At 40.4% G+C, this 21,748-nt stretch overlaps 1 protein-coding gene across 1 annotated transcript; it reads right to left on the minus strand.

The window, feature by feature from the left end:
* Positions 1-14,143: 14,143 nt before the first annotated feature.
* Positions 14,144-18,745, minus strand: LOC149074613 (uncharacterized). The gene is made up of 3 exons (XM_089247359.1): positions 18,690-18,745; positions 15,112-15,805; positions 14,144-14,788 (listed from the first exon to the last, which is right to left on the minus strand). The coding sequence occupies exons 1-3, from the start codon at positions 18,743-18,745 to the stop codon at positions 14,144-14,146; spliced, it is 1,395 nt and encodes a 464-aa protein (XP_089103485.1).
* Between the last annotated feature and the right edge of the window lie 3,003 nt (positions 18,746-21,748).

Below are 21,748 nucleotides of genomic sequence, written 5' to 3' on the forward strand. Positions count from 1 at the left end.
AAAAACTAGGTTCAGTCACCACGGCTATATAAGCTCCATGCCACAAGGAGTGTGGCCAGTTGAGTTATAAGTCCCATTGACTCGAATATTAATGATATGATATACTAGAGAAGAAAAACGGAGCAAACATTGCATAACATGTGCAAAACAGGAAGGGCGGAGATTTAAAACTTAAATAAAATCATAGCAAGAAATCTAGCAGAAGTTTACAGGGCGTGCTGCAATCAAAAATTATGCACAATGGGGATAATGACACATTGTGCTGGCATTGATTCATAACAATATTGAAAAAACATATGCGAGATAGAAAATTATTGCATATACAAAATGAAGCAAGGTGAAATTGTATATGCAGAACAGGAAAATACATATATAACCATTTGCAAAAATATATACATGAAGGTACGCAAAAAATACATTAAATAGGTAAAAAACAATAGGGTGCGTGGCCTGATCAGAGAAACCGTAAAAGTGTAAACTATCGGAATAAACATCAAAAGCGAGCTTAATAAGAAATCCTAATACTTTTGCCGAATGTTTTTGGAATTGTTTCATCCATTCTTTCTCCAGTTCATGATGTTCTGTGACTTTCTTGTGGATTTCTCTCCGACTGAAGATGTTCAACTACCAGTTTCAATTTTTCTTTAGAATCCGCTCGAATTCCTTCAGTTATGGGTACCATACCATTTCGAGAGTGTTTTTTGGCTATATACTCGTATTCGTAGCATATGTTACACACAACATAAATACGATTTCGTTTATTTTCCGTTTTTTTCAATTCCGTCAATTATGTATTGTTTCTTAGTATCCATCTCAGATCTAGTTTCATTCCTCGGCACCACTCATCTCCATCTGATTTTTGCAGCTCCTGCGAGTTTGAAGACAACTATAGAAGTAACAGGGGTCGATACAATTGAAACAACCGTGTTGGATGATTGGTTCTGTAGATTTTGTTCTGATGACGTAGATTTATTTTCGAAAAAAGATGAAATTTTTCGGCATTTGGAAGCAGTCTACAAAATCTGCAGATCGCTTTTTTTGATATCGTTCGGATGATGGCATTATTCTAGAATCAGAGCTACCATTCTTTAATCCTGTGAAATGAAATTATGTGTTTTATTTCAAAAAGCTCGAAATAATATGTTGTGTGTATGGTGAGATTTATATTACCAAGAGAGGCTTATTATTATGTTTACATAATCGCCTAGAATTGGTTTGTTAAATAAGTTATGACAAACTGCAGTACCAGTAGTGACTTGTGGTCATGTTGCAGAGTTGTGAAACTACTTTTTTTCAACGAATGAAAAAAAAATCAATAAAATGGGAGTCAAAAAATTCTCAAGTTGTTGATAATACGGTAACGGGTACTCTAAACCAGCGGTTCTCAACCTTTTTTGACTCGCGGAGCCCTTTCTGGTATATAATTTCTGTGGAGGAGCCCCGTTAGGCTTATTTTTCATTCCTTCATCAAAGAGTTACTGATTTAATATTATTATTCAAAAATACTTATAATTATTTTTTCCGAATTTACTGTTTTTTTGTATTTTTTTCGAGCTGCCGCGGAGCCCCTTGGGAGTTCACATGGAGCACCGGTTGAGAACCGCTGCTCTAAACAATCTTAGTTTTTCGTCTACTTCTTTCTTTGTGGATATTATTAGATATACCGAGAAAAATCCTTTTTGATAACATTTTGCCGAACGTGACAGTTGTAATTGTTAAAAAGAAGTGATTATTATACTATTTTAATTTATTCTCCCTCAACCTGTGTCACAATTTAGGGGGAACAAGCGGGTCTAGCGTTCCAGTCACTAGACTTGAGAGGGCACGAAATTCACCCTTTAACTACTCTTTTTTACAATACACGAGGGAAGTGCCAAAATGCGTGTTTTCCCCAGCTTAAAAAGTATTTACTTGCGGCCCGCTCTCAACTACTGCTCTCTATTTATGCACATCCCTGTTCTATGCATATGTTACGATAAATATGATAAATCCGATAAATATGCATAATCACAAACCATTTTGGTAAGTTTGATAAATTTTGTTCATGTATTGCAAGTTTATGACATTTACATATTCCCTCGGAATGTTATAAATGTATAGACCTGCGTATGTACTCCATACGACGGATGGTATTGCCGGGGAGAGAACAGTGGGACTTACCAAGAGAGCATTAGAAACTACGAATACAGTATATTAGGGGTCAAAGTATGGGTTGCAATCCTCTGGGGTTGAGGGGGGGGGGGGGTCGTAAGATAATTTCCAGGATAAAAACACGTTTGACAAAATATTTATTTTGATCAGGGAAACTAGTGGCTGAGGTCATTTGAGGGCCCACCAACAATAGATATTGTTAGGGGGCTGCTGCTGCCCCCCCCAATAATTTAGGAAAAAAAAATGCAATGTATCCCCCCACTTTTGCGTACGCGATTGAGTCTCGTATATACGGGACGACCAACAACTTTCAACCTCCCACCCTCCCAATCTTTTCTTCACGTCAGTGCCTCTGCCCATGACGAGAGGTAAAAGTGGCCACACACACAGACAGCTCTGAAGAATTAAATCTTTCAAGTAAAATATGGGGGAGGAGAAATGACTATTTTTCAAAATGCAACACAGCCCCATCTTAACCTATGGGGCCCATGTCAGCATGACCCGGGGTTTCATATCCGTTAGTAGTGAGATCCGTACACAATGAGATCTGGGGGTACTATGATTTTTAAATGTGAGTATGTAAATATAAGTGAGCTGTAATTCGCAACTAAGTATCGGACCCCAAAACATCACTCTGCCCGATGTGGAGACGGTCATGCATAATCCCCCCACCCCCAAAAAATGAAGCTTACTGAACTCTAACCCAGGGTAGGCGTGGACTCAGGGTGATGCGTCGGGAAGATCGGTTTAGCTTCGCTACATCGCCCAGTTTTCCACAGACCTATTTTTCCGATACAATTCGGTTTTGGGGAAGGGATGGTTACCCACCTTCTGGAACCATGCCTGGCCCAAAGTTCCAGAGATCGATCTTATCTATAAAATTTTTGTTCATTATTAATTTAGTTTCTATTAAATTCAATTCAATTAGTGCAAAGTGTGTAGCTCTGTCACTATTGGATGAGGGTTGGGAGGCCCCGATAAGACAAGAGGAAAATATTGTCCAAGAGGGGCTGAAAGAAGGATGAAAGAGGTATTTTTGCCGGGACAGTGGCGAAAACTGGTAAAAACCAGGGCAATTTTGACTCAATGTGTATTGTATGTATGCAAATGAGACATAGAAATCATTACAACAATCAATTTTATAATCTGATGGAAAATACATATACAATTTAATAGAGATACAGTCGGTGCTCGTTATAATGACCCACACCCACAATATAGCGATCATTTCATTACAATGACCTAGGAAAAGTCCTCACACCCTAGCCCTGGGGCCGGGCAATTCTCATCATTTTTAGGCTTTTTTACGCAATAAATAAATTATAGAAGGACCCGTCCGGGATGATCATGGTCGTTATAACAATATACAATTCTTTTGCATTGATTTTTTTTAATGATCCTAGACATGAATATATAAATGTGGGAAGTATCGATTTGTTTTATGCATGGCAAAAACCTATTTTTTTATCAGGACTTTTTTACTCTAGTTTTTCCTGCTATGGCAAAAACTTACCAACCCTAAAAATGATTATTAAACCAAAATTTGAGTTCAAACTGTCATTTTCATAATAAATAAAAAAATAAATGCATAAATGAAATGCCTTGAATGCATACATGGGGGAAAAGAATCTATTTTTCCTGACAGTTTTACCGAAGTTTTTCCCACCTATGGCATAAACTTGCCAACCCTGATACAGTGAAATTTTGATATAATGATGCTCTGTGGATCAAGAAAAAAATATTGTTGTGGAGGGATTTATTGTTATATCGGGCATCGTAACAATGAGGTTTCACCGTACAGTAATACCCAGACTTACACTACCACTCAGGGAGGTAGCCAGAAATTTCGTTCGGGGGGGGACCACTCATTTTTGGGGGGGGGGGACTAAAGTTGTAGAACAATAGATTTGGCTATCTTTTTCCCTTTTTTCGGTCATTTTCTCACATTTCGGAGGGGACCAGACCTCAAGTTCCCTCTTTCGCTACGCCCTTGCTACCACTAGTTGCACAGTTTTAGAGTTATGCGATTTTCAGTGAAAAATGTTCATTTCTGAAATTCAAGAATAATCACTGGATTATTGCTTAAATAGTGCAAATCATTAAATAATAATCAAATGATCTTCATCGAAAACAACTAGAAACCGAACTTAAGCAACCAGAATTAATTTTAATCATTATTTGGATGACCATACGTCCATACCGGCTCCAAGTGCAAAAGAAAATATTGGGCCCCCTTAAATTAGAAAAAAGTGTGAAGTTTGAGTCTTTCGAGGTACTTTAGGAGTCGGGGCCAAGGGTGCGCGCTCGGTGCGTCCGCCGTTAAATCCGCCTCTGCATACGTCTCGTATTTCCCGGAAAATTCCTGTATTTTCACGTGATTTAATAATAGGCTACTAGTGCACAGGAAATTTTTTGAAAAGGACTAGACAAACAAAACTAGCAACTAGATTGGTTTTTTACATCCAAATGGCCAAGAAAAAGGCCAGATCTAGTTGGAAAATTACTAAGTTGTCAACACTGTTCTAGCTCGAGCTGGCACTGAAGAAACACATCATACACTTAAACTTTAGAATGGAGAGAAAATAAAAACAAGAAAATATTTTACCTTTTTTCCGATGTTAAAATGTAGATGTTGATTTCTATCCTTTTTCAATGACAGCAATACAAAAAGTACACAACAAGAGATGTAAAACAAATACTCAATTTTAAAAAAATCTGAACAAAAAGTAATTTTACACGAGTCCGCATTTGCCAATAATGAATTCTCAACATGAAATTCCCGGTTATAATAATTTCAAATTTCATCTTACGTAACACAGCTCCTCCTGAAAAGGCGTTGACATATGATACCCCCAGGTCTTGATTGGTATTTTTTTATGGTTTGTCATTACTGTATGGCCCTCTTGAGAGTGACCATTGGCTAGCTTCATCACAAAGAGATACTGTCACCAACACATCCCCCAAAGACAGACCCATGCCATTCTCTCCTTCCCCACCACTCTAACTTTTACAAACATTGGAGATTCAATAGTAGCGGAATCACTCTTCAAGTATTGTATATTCACATAGTGGGGTTCAAAACACAAAGAAACACTCATAAAACCACAGTACAGTGGAAAGCTCGTTTATACGACTCTCATTCACATACGACTTTTACTCATTCATTTATACATGTTTGGCTTCGGTCGCAGTTCATTCCTATACATTTTAATGTTAAAATATTTAATTCATTAGACGCACAACATCAATTACACGGTGTTTTCATTTCGACTTGATCCCCGAAACTCCGTAAAAACTTCATTTTTATCAATAGGATTTCAATTTTTTTGTAAGCAGCAAAAGACGTCACTGAAATTAATATTTTTACGAATATTATCGCCGGAAAAAAGTCATAATTTTTAGTATGATTGCAAACGGATACATAAAAATTCAGCAAGCTGATGACCCCTTTAAAGTGGGCTCTAAAATGGTTTGTTTATTGTAAGTTTTCGAGAACTCTGGAAACGCGGCGAGTCATAAACAAAATAATTTACATTTTTCGAAATGCAACTCTATTAGATGTACAGACCATACTTCTTCGCATACTACATGTTCCTTCCAAATTTTTCGATTGTGTTAGTGCTTCGTTTCCCAGCGTTATTCCTGGAGCATTTGCAACTGGTCTGCTGGTGAGAAACATGTGCAATATATCTATATATCAGTTCGTTTTTTAATTTCCAGTAGAATTTCCTTTGGTTGTGGTATCTTGTATGCTAGCTGGCTACGTGGAATCATCTGTTCTTAATTTCTAAAAGAAAGAAAAGCCCCCCCCCCCTTTCCTTCTCTTGAACGTGAAATTAAAATTTCGACAAAAAATCTTGATGCATAAAAGAGTGAAGCTTGTGAAGAAATTAAATATGCCGAGTTACTTTTGGAGACGGTTGCAAAAAAAAAATATAATAAAAATAAATCTGTAGATATAAACAGTATTGTTCGCAGAAAATCTTACAAATTTGTTTTTAATTTTCTTCTTTTTTTGTCATTTGTAAAATAATCGTAAGGATCCTGAAGAGAGAGAGAAAGAGGGATTAAATAGGCAAAGTCATATTGGATTAAATTTATCAAAAAATCGCAATCTCATGACTTTTCTTTGTTTTCTTCACATTCAGATAACTTTTAAGCATAATCCGAAAGTTAAATAAAAATTAATTTCTGAGAATTTGGGAGAATTACGGCTAAATAAAAACTGCCGTGATTTCGGTCTCTCGAAAGTCGTATAAACGGAGTTCTCTCTCTCTCTCTCTCCACTGTATTTATTTTATTTTCTTCATTCCCCCTCTCTTCAGATCTGGAGACCACTGATGTTTATCTATCTATATTGCTCTATAATAGAATGTTTTAACCCTGGCATCTGATGACAACCCGGTAACTTTAGATCCTTTCTACTTCCAGGGTTATATAACTAAATCGTTTCACTTTAATGAGCGTCAAAAAAAAATCAATAAATGGTCATATCCTTGGCCTTCGCCATCCCCCATCTGTTCTTTGTTTTTTTATGAGAGCACAAGACCTATTCCAGAGAAGTCGGTCCCTGGAAAACTTATCTTTTCAGTTGAACTGTCCTTTTCTTTTTTGAAAAAGAAAAGAAAAACATCAGTCATAAAAGGTCGATCTCACAAATGGTGGAATCTTTTTAGTGCAAGCTTTTTCTTTGACTACCTTCATATTCATTTGAAGCTGAAGCAGCTTCAGGAAAACAAGAAAAGGGCTTTGCCCCACCAGTGGTCATTTTTTATCTTCACTGGTGGGGCAAATGGAAAGGCTAGCGGGGCAATCCCCTCCCCCCCCCCCCAGTTAACATGTTAAAAAAAGGCCTGCCTTAGGACAAGTTATTAGGAAGGACAAGTAGATGGTCCGACCCTTGGTCACAAACAGATTTGATATAAACTTGTATACAAGAAAAGGGGAGGATAAAATCGAACTTGCCAGTAGACATGTATTTTAACACAGAGGAACAGATAATGGAAGAACTAGTGGAGTAGGATTTCTCATTCATAAAAAGTGGATAGTACATCTGATAGAGTTGCAAAGGTGGTTATGCAAATATGAAGCAGATATCCGATATAGATTATACAAGTCTATGCACCAACAACAAGCTATTCTGAGGAAGAATTAGAAGACTTTTATACGAAGAATCAGATGAGATGAATAGTAAAGGAAACCGTCATATCGAAATAGTAATGGGTGACTTCAATGCTAGAATTGGAGAGAGAAGAAATGGAGAAAGCTCAGTCTGAAGTCATGGTTACGGTGAACGAAATGAGAGAGGAAACAGACTCGTCGAATTTGCAGAGAGCGAACAGTTATGCATCACGAATTCATTCTCATAAGAAGAAACTCCGAAAAAAGTGGACCTGGAGAAGCCGAACTAGAACAACAAGCGAGATCGACTACACATCATATCTAATAATAAGCATATGATCCAAGACTGCAGTGTTATCAACAAATTCAATACAGGAAGTGATCATCGACTGTTGAGATTTAGAATAATGCTTAAAACTAGAACGGAAAGAGCGAAACTTATCAAAAATGCAAAAACTGTCATCGATATGGCAAAGCTTCAAGAACATTGATGTAAATTTCAGTTAGAGCTGAAGAATCGATTTCATTTGCTATATAACACCCATGGCCCCCACAAGGGGTGGGCTGACAAGGCTCCAACCCTGGGGCCCGGGAGGATTTTAATCATTTTTTTGTTTTTCACACTATAAATTCATCATAAAGGGGGCCCCGAGAAAGTCTGGTCGGGGGGCCCGTAAAAGATCCCAGCCTAGGGGCCCTGCTTCAGGATGTGGGGCCATGATAACACCACTGAAGATGGACAAGATGTCATGTACCCGCCCCTTCATTACGTGATGTTACCAAAATTTTCAACGGGATGAATAGAATCGAACATGAGTTAATAATACACCGCCAATCAACTGCTTCGACATAGGGGGACCAAGGGACAGTTTCAGGTTGTGGTGTCGCATGGAGTTTTTTTTCTCTAATAGGATTGTTAATAAATGACAGCTTACCCCCGGAATTGTACATTCTAACACAACTGATGTGTTTAAAGAGAAGTATGATAGACTTAGAGTCATAAACCTCTCAAGATGCTAGCAATACATTGTTAAATACAAATACAAATTATGAACAACTTACCGTTGTGCTGCCGCTTTTTATTTTTCTTGCGGGTCTGTATAATTAAATATTTCATAATTATCCACGGGCTGTAGCAGTTCCAATTTGACGAGAGAGTCATCCAAATTATTTCTTTTTTTTACTTCAACCTGTTGTTAATATCCTGTTTTTGCAAAGACAATTTCGGTGTTTTATCCACGCGTACGTTGCGAGCCATAACCCCAACAACCATCAGCAGGAGCCTATGGAGCCTATGGATCTTTTATGGGCCCTCAGGTCACTCTTTCTCACGGAATCTATAGTGTCTGTCATAATGAGGCTAACTGAATCAAAAATGAGCATGAATGAATGAACGCCAGAACTTTGCCACTGGACTTATCCCGTTGCCGAGATCTCTTCCAGCCCAGCTTCGTGGCAGAGTCTGGAACACTTTATTTTGTGTCAAAAAAAAAATTACCATACAAACTTTTACAACATATTTTCCCCGGACAATTGGGTAATGTCGCGATTAACAAATTTTGTGGTGATTACAGACGAGATGGGATCAGAAGTTGGAGAAGTTTCGGGGTTTAGTTAAGATGAATGTATACATATTAGGATGGAGGTATGTTTTAAAAGCAATTGAGCCCCCCCCCCCCCCAGCCATCTCATCTGTTATCTTACACTTGCCATACTATATACACAGGATACAAAAAGAAAGAGAAATGAGAATCTTATTGTGAAATAATATATATACATATATATATATCCATCGGAGCGAGTCATCTCGCTTAACACCTAATTGGTGAGCAAATGGGTTTGATAACTTGTGGACTAGAAGCCAGCATCAGTTTTATTGGGTTGAGTTCACTTGCTCCGGTGGATTTAATGAAAATATACAGAAAAGAAGTATTGTGTAGGGGAATATACAACTTGTTGTAAATATTGTGACTGACAGATAGCACGGGCTTCATCTCTAGGAAGAATTTTTGTATTTACAGGATAGGCAATCGATGTCCAGATAGCAATAGCGCTCGTTTATGTTGTATTACCGTCCATGTTTTTGTGTTCATTAAATGTAGTAATTAGCAGTTTCAAGTGATTATTCAACATTGGCGACGAGTCGGGATGTTTTTCTCCGTGTTGTAAGTTTTTTTTGCTCTCTCTCTCGTCCAGTGATTTCCCGAACTACTTAGGTTTTTCTTCTCATGATGAGTTTCGGCAACGTGACTAGTTTCGATCCGGCGCTGGAGTCATGAACTCAATATACAGAACGTTTACAGCAATTTTTCAGAGCGAACAATGTCAAAAACGATGATCGGAAACGCGCGATATTCCTGACAGTCATCGGTGCGTCGACGTACGGACTGTTTCGGAACTTAATTTCTCCGGATTCGCCGACATCGCAGACATTGAATGAACTGATTGAAGCATTGAATCAGCACTTCGATCCAGTACCATCCGAGATCGTCGAAAGATTCAAGTTCAATAGTAGCGTGAGACGAGCGGGTGAGTCGGTTTCCATTTACATTGCCGAATTACGACGTCTATCAGAATTTTGCGATTTTGGCACAACGTTGGACGTCATGCTCCGCGACCGTATCGTTTGCGGCATACAAGATGTGTCTATCCAGCGGAGGTTGCTGTCCGAGGTTAATTTAACGCTCGCTCGCGCAACGGAAATAGCAGTTTCGATGGAAGCTGTGGAGAGAGATGCGGTGCACTTGCGTAAACCAGCGATGGAAAATGTTCACAAAATTCAGGCGCGAAGGCCTCCCAAAAAGAAACCAGACAATGGATCCGAAGTTTCGTCATCGACTCGCGTAAAGAAACCACCGAGCGAAGCAACCAGAGTTTCGAAATCGAAACGTGTTTCACCGGAGAGCAAAAGCTATTATCGTTGTGGGGATCCACGACATTTGTCTAACGCCTGCCGGTTCAAAAATTCAACTTGCTTCGGTTGCAAGAAAATCGGGCATCTCGTGCGGGTATGTCGATCGAAAAATAATATCCCGGAAGTTAACAAGTTGCAAGCGGAGTCATCGAGAGAGGGACTGTGTTCTTCTACTGAGGTCATCGGAAATTACAGTTTGCTTCATCTCGATCCTGTGGGACAGGCTCCACCACCGTTACGGGTGTGTTGCTATATCGAAGGGAAAGAAATCACCATGGACGTCGACTCGGGAGCACCGTTTTCATTAATTCCTGCGGCAGTGTACCGTAAGTACAAGAACGTTTTTCCGAAGCTTGAAAAAACTGAAATTCGACTGCAGTCATTTACAAAACATCCAATCAAGATGTTGGGGGTGATGCAAGTGAAGGTCTCCGTGGATCACTCGAACATTGTGAAGCTACCTCTACTAGTATTATAGGACGGTTCAGTAAGTCTTGCAGGTCGAAATTGGATCGGGCCTTTAGGTTCTATCGTCTTTTCTTGCACAGCCAGCTGGAAGTGTAAACCAAGTTAAGTCAGTACCTAGCACATTGGAAATGTTGCAGCGGAAACACAGTGACATGTTTTCTCCTGGACTGGGTCATATTAAGGGAGTGAAAGTTCACCTGAAGTACGTTCTGATGTTTCTCCTAAGTTTTTCAAAGCGAGACCAGTGCCAAACGCATTAAAAGAAAAAGTGGAAAAAGAACTGGGTCGTTTGGTTCAAATCGGCATCATAGAACCAGTGAAGTCAGCAGAGTGGGCTGCTCCAGTTGTTCCGGTGTTGAAAAAGGATGGTTCAATTCGATTGTGTGGAGATTTCAAAATCACAGTAAATACAGCCACAGAGTTGGAACAGTATCCCTTGCCAAATATTGAAGATTTATTTGCTGAATTGTCGGGAGGTGAAAGTTTCTCAATACTGGATTTACAAGATGCTTATTGCCAGCTGTTAAACATTAAATTCACTAAGTTCCACAGCGGATTTTGCCCGTTTAGATCAGACCCGATCAGTGCTTGTTCCGGTTTGATTGCATCAAGGATAATTGCAATTTCAGCGAGTGTTTCTTTCAGGTCACCATGGGGAGGGGCGTAGGCTGAAATCAGAGTAAGAGGCTTGTTGTCGAAAGAAAGTTTAACGGCGACGGTGTGATTAAGGGTCTCTATTAAAATTGGTTTTATGTTTTGGTTAGGATAGATTATCGCGGCTTTATTTTCTTTTGCGAGCCAGACCGACCATGATTTTGGGATATTGGATATTCTTTTATTGTAGATGTAGGGCTCCTGGATGAGGAATATGTCGATTTGGTATTTATTTGAGATTATTGGAAGTTTATCCATGGCCGCTTTCGTGTGGTCGCAATTAAGTTGGATTAGTTTAATGCTAGATTTATTAATTAATTGTGTAGGAAAGAGGTGGGACATGACATCTGGTCGTTAATCGAATCAATGTTTTTTCAAAATTTTTGCTCGTTATGCGATTGCTCGCTAACCGAACCACTCGTTAACCGAAGTTCCACTGTATATGCTTTTGTAATTAAATTTTTAACATAATTATGACTAATTAAACCTCTCTCAGAAAAAAAAGTTGTAGATAAGATGCAGTGGTTTATCCACACTAAAGCCGCTTCGAAGTTATAACTCGTCATGCAGCTCTTTGATCCATTAAGAAATTCATATACAAATACAGGGCCACAACAGGCAAAATGCCCAACCAGGTGGCTGAGAAAAAGATGGCCATAAGAAGTATGGATGTCATATATTACTAAAATGCAGCAACCCAATTAAAAATGCAATCACAAAAACTAAAAACAATATATATATGATAAAATATTTTACCATGCCCATAAAAAATATTTGTGGTTATCTTATATATATATATATATATTCTAACTATGGATAGCTTCTCGATTTACCCCAACATATTTATCGTATTTCTTTTTAAACGTGTCAATTGTGTTAGAATTTACTTACCCCCGGGGGCAAGCTATTCCATTTATCAACAACTCTATTAGAGAAAAATTCCCTCCGACACACACCATAACCTAGAATTGTCCCTTACCAATCGATCCGAGAAGTTTTGTTTTTTATTTCACACACGCACGCACGCACACACACACAACGTAATTTTTTCTAAACGTATAATGCACTTACTATACGCAGAAGAATAGGGTAGGATAATTGGGACTTCCATGGAAATATCGAAATAAAGTAGTGGACCTCACATATCCAAAACAAAGAGCGGCAAATCCATTTCGAATAAGAGAAATTTCGGATATGTGTCCTCGTATATTTGAAATGAGGTTTTTTGAAGCTGAAGAAATATATCATTAAATGTATGTTACGGTAAATGCGTTGAATCGGTAAAGCATATCGGTAATGCTTAGTCACCAATCGTCTCGGTAAGTTCGATAAATTTCGCAACATCTATCACTTTTACTGGCGATTATGCATAATCCGTTTAGACCTGTATGCACAAACGTGCGGGGTTGCTTCTTTTCGCTTTAGATATTCTTTTTTTAACCTCAGGGGTGTTAAGCCCAAACTTCAAGAATTGTGCATTATCGTTGAAATTAAAGGCGAAGTCTCTGAGGTTAAAAAAAAAAATCTACAGAGAGAAAAAAAAAAACCTTCCCAGAGCCATCTTAACGCATGGGCCCACCTAGGCCTCAAGAGTAGAGGGGGGGGGGGGGGCTAACAAAAATGAGATCTAGTTAAAATTTTCTAGAATTTACTAGGTAGGGCCTCGGAAAAACAACTTGGTCCGGGGGCCCATGATGCTCTTAAGACAGCTCTGCCCCTTTCCCAGGGCCGTAGCGTGCTTTCTCGGGAGCAGTCTTTTCTTGAAGTCTCCTTGAAATAGTTATGCTCAGATAAAGGAGGAGTTGCAAGTGCCCTCCCCACTCGGCTCGGGGCACCACCCAAGTTGCCTTAGAATAGTTAGGGGGCTTGCCTAAGTTGCAGGGCCCGGTGCTGTAGCTGGTGTATACCTGCCCTTCTGTTAGTACTGGGTTAGAAAGGGATAATTTCAAATGAAGTTTATGAGTTTTATAAATATGAAAGAAAAATCATAAGGAAATATCACTTTAATTTAACCACTTTTATTAGCAGCTTAGCCCGTACATAATGCGTGCACTATACACGAATTTTACCATAAAATTTAATTAAAATAAGTTTGAAGAAGATAGATCCTTTGTGATGAGTACCCTGCATAAATATGTGTGACGTTTTGCTTTTTTAATGTTTTTTAATGTTTTTAAATCTGTTAATTAAATAAAACAAGTTGGGCTTTTATTCTTGTTTACGAGTTGAATAGCAGTAATCCCATTCTAGGAAGAAAGCTTTTCCGACTTCTTCGTCCCTTAATATCCAACCAAGAGGTGAGGGGGGGGGGGTTGATGGGGACGATCACCACACCAAGAGGCTGATAATATGGCAGAATAAATCTGTCCCGTATTTTACGGGACAGTAGTGACTAGCAAAAATAGCCTCCTCCGACACGATTCGCGAAAAGGGGGGGGGGGCGCTGACTATTGTTTTTGCACCGGGCGCCACTTGGTGTAAGACCGGCCCTGTACACAAAGATCTAGAAGCAAAAGCAATAGGCCTTTCTCCTTTTTTTGTCTGATGAGACAACACAGCACCCAGTCCATAAGGGCTAGCATCACATGCTAAGATAACTGGCTTATTCTCATCGAAGTGCACAAGAACAGATGAACTTTGTAACACACCTTTAGCACTTTGGAAAGCCTTCTCCTCCAGGCTGGTCCACGTCTATGATTGCTGTCGCTGTAAGAGCTTGTAAAGCGGTGCTAACCTAGTTGCCATGTTTGGCAAGAACTTGGAATAGTAGGTGATCAATCCAAGGAAGGATCTAAGCTCATTCACATCTTTAGGAGACGGAGCTTTTTCAATTGCCTACATCTTAGATGTAACTGGATGCAAACCTTCTTTATCCACACGATGGCCTAAATACTCCACAGATGATTGGAGAAACTGACACTTTGCTGGATGTAACTTTGCTCCAGCGTCTTTCAATCTGGTCAGAACTTGATCTAGATGCAACAAATGTTCTGCCCTTGTAGTGCCTGTCACCAAAAGATCATCCAGGTAAACAGATGCTCCAGCCTGGTTTTGAAGTATTTTCTCCATTTCACGCTGAAAAATTGCAGGTGCCGAAGCAACTCCAAATGACAACCTATTGTAGCGAAAGTGGCCTTTATGGGTATTGATTACAACTAGTTTTCTGGATTCCTCATCCAACTCCAGCTGGCAATAAGCATCTTGTAAATCCAGTTTTGAGAAACTTTCACCTCCCGACAATTCAGCAAATAAATCTTCAATATTTGGCAAGGGATACTGTTCCAAGTCTGTGGCTGTATTTACTGTGATTTTGAAATCTCCACACAATCGAATTGAACCATCCTTTTTCAACACCGGAACAACTGGAGCAGCCCACTCTGCTGACTTCACTGGTTCTATGATGCCGATTTGAACCAAACGACCCAGTTCTTTTTCCACTTTTTCTTTTAATGCGTTTGGCACTGGTCTCGCTTTGAAAAACTTAGGAGAAACATCAGAACGTACTTCAGGTGAACTTTCACTCCCTTAATATGACCCAGTCCAGGAGAAAACATGTCACTGTGTTTCCGCTGCAATATTTCCAATGTGCTAGGTACTGACTTAAACTTGGGTTACACTTCCAGCTGGCTGTGCAAGAAAAGACGATAGAACCTAAAGACCCGATCCAATTTCGCCTGTCCCACAGGATCGAGATGAAGCAAACTGTAATTTCCGATGACCTCAGTAGAAGAACACAGTCCCTCTCTCGATGACTCCGCTTGCAACTTGTTAACTTCCGGGATATTATTTTTCGATCGACATACCCGCACGAGATGCCCGATTTTCTTGCAACCGAAGCAAGTTGAATTTTTGAACCGGCAGGCGTTAGACAAATGTCGTGGATCCCCACAACGATAATAGCTTTTGCTCTCCGGTGAAACACGTTTCGATTTCGAAACTCTGGTTGCTTCGCTCGGTGGTTTCTTTACGCGAGTCGATGACGAAACTTCGGATCCATTGTCTGGTTTCTTTTTGGGAGGCCTTCGCGCCTGAATTTTGTGAACATTTTCCATCGCTGGTTTACGCAAGTGCACCGCATCTCTCTCCACAGCTTCCATCGAAACTGCTATTTCCGTTGCGCGAGCGAGCGTTAAATTAACCTCGGACAGCAACCTCCGCTGGATAGACACATCTTGTATGCCGCAAACGATACGGTCGCGGAGCATGACGTCCAACGTTGTGCCAAAATCGCAAAATTCTGATAGACGTCGTAATTCGGCAATGTAAATGGAAACCGACTCACCCGCTCGTCTCACGCTACTATTGAACTTGAATCTTTCGACGATCTCGGATGGTACTGGATCGAAGTGCTGATTCAATGCTTCAATCAGTTCATTCAATGTCTGCGATGTCGGCGAATCCGGAGAAATTAAGTTCCGAAACAGTCCGTACGTCGACGCACCGATGACTGTCAGGAATATCGCGCGTTTCCGATCATCGTTTTTGACATTGTTCGCTCTGAAAAATTGCTGTAAACGTTCTGTATATTGAGTTCATGACTCCAGCGCCGGATCGAAACTAGTCACGTTGCCGAAACTCATCATGAGAAGAAAAACCTAAGTAGTTCGGGAAATCACTGGACGAGAGAGAGAGCAAAAAAAACTTACAACACGGAGAAAAACATCCCGACTCGTCGCCAATGTTGAATAATCACTTGAAACTGCTAATTACTACATTTAATGAACACAAAAACATGGACGGTAATACAACATAAACGAGCGCTATTGCTATCTGGACATCGACCGCCTATCCTGTAAATACAAAAATTATTCCTAGAGATGAAGCCCGTGCTGCTATCTGTCAGTCACAATATTTACAACAAGTTGTATATTCCCCCACACAATACTTCTTTTCTGTATATTTTCATTAAATCCACCGGAGCAAGTGAACTCAACCCAATAAAACTGATGCTGGCTTCTAGTCGCAAGTTATCAAACCCACTTGCTCACCAATAAGGTGTCGCTCCGATGGATATATATATATGTATATATATTATTTCACAATAAGATTCTCATTTCTCTTTCTTTTTGTATCCTGTGTATATAATATGGCAAGTGTAAGATAACAGATGAGATGGCATGGGGGGGGGGGGGCGCTCAATTGCTTTTAAAACATACCTCCATCCTAATATGTGTACATTCATCTTAACTAAACCCCGAAACTTCTCCAACTTCTAATCCCATCCCGTCTGTAATCACCACAAAATTTGTTAATCGCGACAGTACCCAATTGTCCGGGGAAAATATGTTGTAAAAAAGTTTGTATGTTTTTTATTTGTTTTTTTTTGACACTAAATAAGGTGTTCCAGACTCTGCCACGAAGCTGGGCTGGAAGAGATCTCGGCAACGGGATAAGTCCAGTGGCAAAGTTCTGGCGTTCATTCATTCATTCATTGATTCGATTAACGAGTGATAATTCGCATTACGAGCAAAAATTTTGCGCTTTATTTATTTATTGGCACGTTTTCACAACTAAGCTGATGATTTTTCGCTTCTAATATTCTTCCCTACAATGTCTGGTCAGCGTGCCTCACTGGAAAAATTGTGTGACTGCTATACGAAACTAGACGTTGCATTGTAATCACGCGTATGTGCGCTTGTTTTTTATATAAATTCTGCTTGGCCAGGAGTTGACCATAGACGAAATGATGGACCTCCATTGCATGCAACAGCAAGAGCTTATATTGAGGGTATCTTTTTCTGAGGGAAAGAGAAGTGAGAACCCTCATTTTTGAAATGTGATTAGAGAGATGTGTAAAATGTGGGAATCTGCAAAATTCTGTAGAAAAGTACCAATAAAGTAGAAGCACAGTAAAGCAAGCAATAAATCTGTCCAACGACAATGCAATTTCCCATCTCCGAGAAATCCTAAAAAGGAGGCAAAAAGCAAGTGTGATTGGATACGTTCTTTTTAAAATCACACAAAAAGAATAAGAATGCAAACAGTGAGTCCGTAAATCGTCGAACACGAGATAGTCCTCTTCTCTCTCGTTGTTTAGAATAAGTTGATTTGTATACATTATCGTATCGCATATTTGTTTATGGCGTTATTACATTATATATATTTTATTGTATTAGATTATTATTATTGTATTGTATTATTGATTAAATGCCGTTCTTATTAGTCATTTTTATGTGAATGAATAATTGTGGAACGAATTATCAGTGCTTCCATTATTTCCTATAGGGGAGTTTGATTCGTATAACGAACACGTTCGCGGAACGAATTAAGCTCGTTAACCGAAGTTCCACTGTATAGTTATTTTTTAAATATGTATCTTAAAGATATTTTTCTGGTAATGTATATGTAACGTGATTCAGCGCCCCTTCGCATTTGGCGCCCGGTGCAATTGCACCGGTCGCACTGCTCTAAGACCACCCCTGTTTGTGTAAGGCTGAAAAGAACTATAGTCAAATTGAGCGAGAAACATTGGCTCTAGTCTTCGGAGTAATGCGCTTCAAAAAGTATTTGTTGGGTCGGCAATTCACACTGGTGACAGATCATCGACCCCTGCTCAGTTTGTTGTCGGAAACAAAGCCAGTTCCTGCAGTGGCAGCTGCACGTATCCAACGCTGGGCACTCATTTTGTCGGCGTACTCATACAAAATACATAACACCAAACATGGCCCCAGCTCTGTCCCTTGCGGGATATAAGAGGATTACCTTGCGGCTGGGCCATGCTGGAAGAACTCTCCTGACATCCGGGCCATCCGAACATCCCCCGACTCGCAAGCCACCGGGTCCGTCCCGCCGGGATCCCACTCCATCCCAAGCAGCCACACTCCGGGAAGCTCCCGGAAACCTCCGATGGTCAAGAAGGAGTACAGGTGGACCGCCCGCCAGATCTCCGACCCAGCAAAAACATTTCGAGGCACTCGGCTCTCCCTGTCCACGAGGGAACACCCCCGTCCGCCACTCATCGCTCAAAGGAGCAACAGAACGGAACCAAACGTCCGTCCCCCTCCGGCAGCCCGCGCCCGTCCATGCCAACACCGCACTCCGTCCCCACCAATCCATCCGCAGATGGACCCTTGGGATCTCGGTTGCCAATCACTCGCTTCAGCTTCTTTGCCACCTGAAAGAAAACATGCATACATGGCACATGGAAGCACTGAACAGAAATGACAGCAAGTGCTTAACATCAAGTGGAAATTGTCAGGAAAGAACGTGACAAACATCGCAGTTCTGTTAAATGAGCGGGACAGAAGAGAAAAAAAAAATATATATATATATACAGTGATAAGGTGAAAAATATTCCCATGAAACATCACAGTCCATCCGATGAATATCCAGGATTACAGAGCAGTGGGAATTCGAGAGACTAGACACAAAATAGTCTCACAAAACATCACAGTCCAAAATGCATTCCAGAGCAAAACCAGCGTTGTGGTAATTCATGGTTCACTACAGTAGATCGTAGAGCTTACAAATATATATATGGATACATGTGAGTAAATGCAAATACATAGAAAAGATTACAAAGATACATGAATATGTGAAAAAGTATAAAAAAGGCAACGGAAATCTGAAGAACATCATTGTCCTAATTTCACTAAGAGTTGACAATGGGAATTCATGTGAAACCTCGTTGTTCGATGAAAGAATGAAAAGTTTATGGTTCGTAATCGGAGTCTGAGCAAGAATCACCTACATCATGACCCTCTACAATACCAGTCACTGGTCTAGGATGGATGAAAGAGTCTTGATTATTTTCAAGTTGATTGATGAGCATTTTAATTTGATCGTGGAGACCAGAGGTATTGAGCACTGAAGTCATCCACGATTGAACATCATTTGCCTGGACCCGGATGTGTAGATTCGCGGTCAAAGGGCAAGTGGTCGCGTAATGGTACGATGTGCCCTCCTCCCCGCATTTGCACTTTTCTGTTCTCTTGTGGAACCTGGCAAGGTAGGCGGGAAATGGACCGTGTTCGGAAAAGAAGAGGATCATTTCCCTAGTCCATTTCCTAAGCTTGCAGTTAACGGTGGGGAGCAGAGCGAAAATTTTGCGACCAGTCTTTCTCTCGTTAGACCATCGATGCTGCCATTTGGTCATCATTTCTTCATGAAGAATGTTGGTTGTCCATCACACGGGGAGAAATATCGTGAAATCTGGTGAAGCTCTGGTCGTCGCTGATTTGGCCAGTTGATCGGCCCGTTCATTACCATATGTGCCCTCATGGGCTTTCACCCAAGCAATTTTAATATGTGGATTGTCACATAGAACTTCACGGATTTGTCGGGCCGTACGATGTTGAGATAATGGGTCTTTGATGGCAAATATGGATGACAGAGAGTCAGTGTATATACTCACTGGTTTTTTACATTCTAGAGCCTTTTGGACGGCCATATGAATTGCAAAAAGCTCCGATTGGAACACAGTATTTGAGTCATTTAATTTACATGACCATTTGTAGATTTCCATACCTCCTTTAAGTATGATGAAGGCTGCAGCCACGCCGTTTTCTGATTTTGAACCGTCCGTGAAGATGTTAAGGTCGGTATTCTCCTGCCCTATTTTTGCAGGTGCAGTGGAGATCTGTTCTTCTTGTGGATAATCCGCTGGGTGATGAGTCCAACCTGTTGTCTTGGTCTGGAGCTGGGAAGAACTGATGTTGGTGCCATCCTGAAGCTCGATATTTTGTTTGTTTCTGAGTAGTAGACCCTTTTTAGCTTCAAAACCAATGACCAAGCGCAGTGGGGGTAAGCCGGCTAGAACCTGTAAGGCATTTGTGGGTGAGGTGGAGTATGCTTTCAGAATATATAATAGGCAACCTCTCTGGATGGAATCAAGTCTTCTACCTTGCTCCTCCGTAAGTTTACCTCCCCATGCAGTGGCACCATATGCTATTATCCGCTGTGCGACAGTTAAATATAATATTCTGCGTATTCTAACAACACTGATGCCCCAGTTCTTGCCAGTGGAGCACCAGAATCGAGGGAGAAGTGCATTGATCCTTAATGAGATTTCCGATATGTGTTCGTACCAATTACATTTGTCATCAAAAACGACTCCAAGAATCTTGATGTTTGAACTTCTCTTGATCAATTGTTCGCCAAGTCTAATGGACGGAGGTCGTTTCGGGGAGATCCACATGAATCTAGTTTTCTCCATTGCCATCTCCAGCTTATGTTCCCCAAGCCAATGATTTATTGTGTTGAGGATCGAGGATGCTAAGTTACCCGTCCTTTCCACTGTCGGTCCCGAGACCATAACTGTGATGTCGTCAGCGTAGGCCTGGACCCGAACATTATTAGGCCAGGAGATGGAAAGAATGTCATTTATGAACAGATTCCAAAGAAGGGGACCTGAGCAAGAGCCCTGAGGACATCCCCTTGTCATCTTATGACGAACCGGTCCTTGAGAAGTGTTCATTTGGACCATCCTTTCTTGTAGAAGGCTGAAAAGAAATCTAGCAAGATTTGAAGGGATTGGCAAGTTCATTAATTTAGAAACAAGAATATCGTGATTGATGTTGTCGAATGCACCCTGGATGTCAATTGTGATAATTATGACATTATGTTTTTTCTTTTTCTGTCTCTGTATTTCGTTGGTGATTGCCAGTAGCGCATGTTCAGCAGATTTCCCGTGGCGAAAACCATACTGTAAAGGGCTAAAAACATCGTGTTTATCCAGAAAGTAGGAGACTCTTTGGCATACGACTTTCTCCAACAGCTTTCCAAAAGTGGACAGAAGGTGGATTGGTCTGAAGGATTTGGTTTTCGTAGGGTCTCTATCCTTTTTCAAAAAGAATAAGACGTTACTTATTTTGAAATGAAGAGGAAAGTGGCCGAGATCCAGGCATTTATTGAAGAGAGAAAGAAAGACATCAGGAAATTTTTTCAGGAGTGCTTGCATGACCACGTTGTTGATGGCATCAATTCCTGGGGCCTTTTTCTTATTTAGATGCGAGGCGATATGCCACAATTCCGAAAATTTGATCTTTTTGTTGTCTGGGCATAGAGATGATGACGCGGCGCAGACCTGTACAGGAGAAGAATCAGAATTTGATGGGAAGAATTCTTCGAGTTGGCGCTTGGCTTGTTCCTTGACTGAAATGTTTCCTTCAATATTTTTCTGGAAGAAAATTTGGGGTGAGAGTGACGACTGTTTAACCGTTGCTTTGTAAAAAGTGCCATATGGGTCTGTGGCTGCGCTACAAATTTCCCTCCACGATTTCCGCTTTGTTTGACGGATAAGTCGAGAATATATGGCTCTGTTACGGTGGAAGATAACTCGCAAAGTCTCCTTGTTAGTAGTATTGGCAGCTAAATATTTTCGTTTGCTTGCCCTGGATTTCCTCCTCGCCATCTCCAATTCCTTCGTCCACCAATCGTCGAAGTAGTGCTTCTTCTTTTGCTTAGAGACCAACAGGTACGTGTGACCTTTATTTTCTATAG

Source organism: Pholcus phalangioides, unplaced genomic scaffold (assembly GCF_987345545.1).
Source record: "Pholcus phalangioides strain wild (caught in Gottingen) unplaced genomic scaffold, Ppha-v1.0 ptg000017l_1, whole genome shotgun sequence".
Classification (NCBI taxonomy): domain Eukaryota; kingdom Metazoa; phylum Arthropoda; class Arachnida; order Araneae; family Pholcidae; genus Pholcus; species Pholcus phalangioides.

Coding starts and splice junctions, on each gene's coding strand:
- LOC149074613 (XM_089247359.1), bottom strand. CDS start 18,745: ATGAATTACCACAACGCTGGTTTTGCTCTGGAATGCATTTTGGACTGT. Junction 15,806..18,689: donor ATTTTGGACTGTGATGTTTT/GTGAGACTATTT, acceptor GCAATTTTTCAG/AGCGAACAATGTCAAAAACG. Junction 14,789..15,111: donor AAATCGGGCATCTCGTGCGG/GTATGTCGATCG, acceptor GTTTCTCCTAAG/TTTTTCAAAGCGAGACCAGT.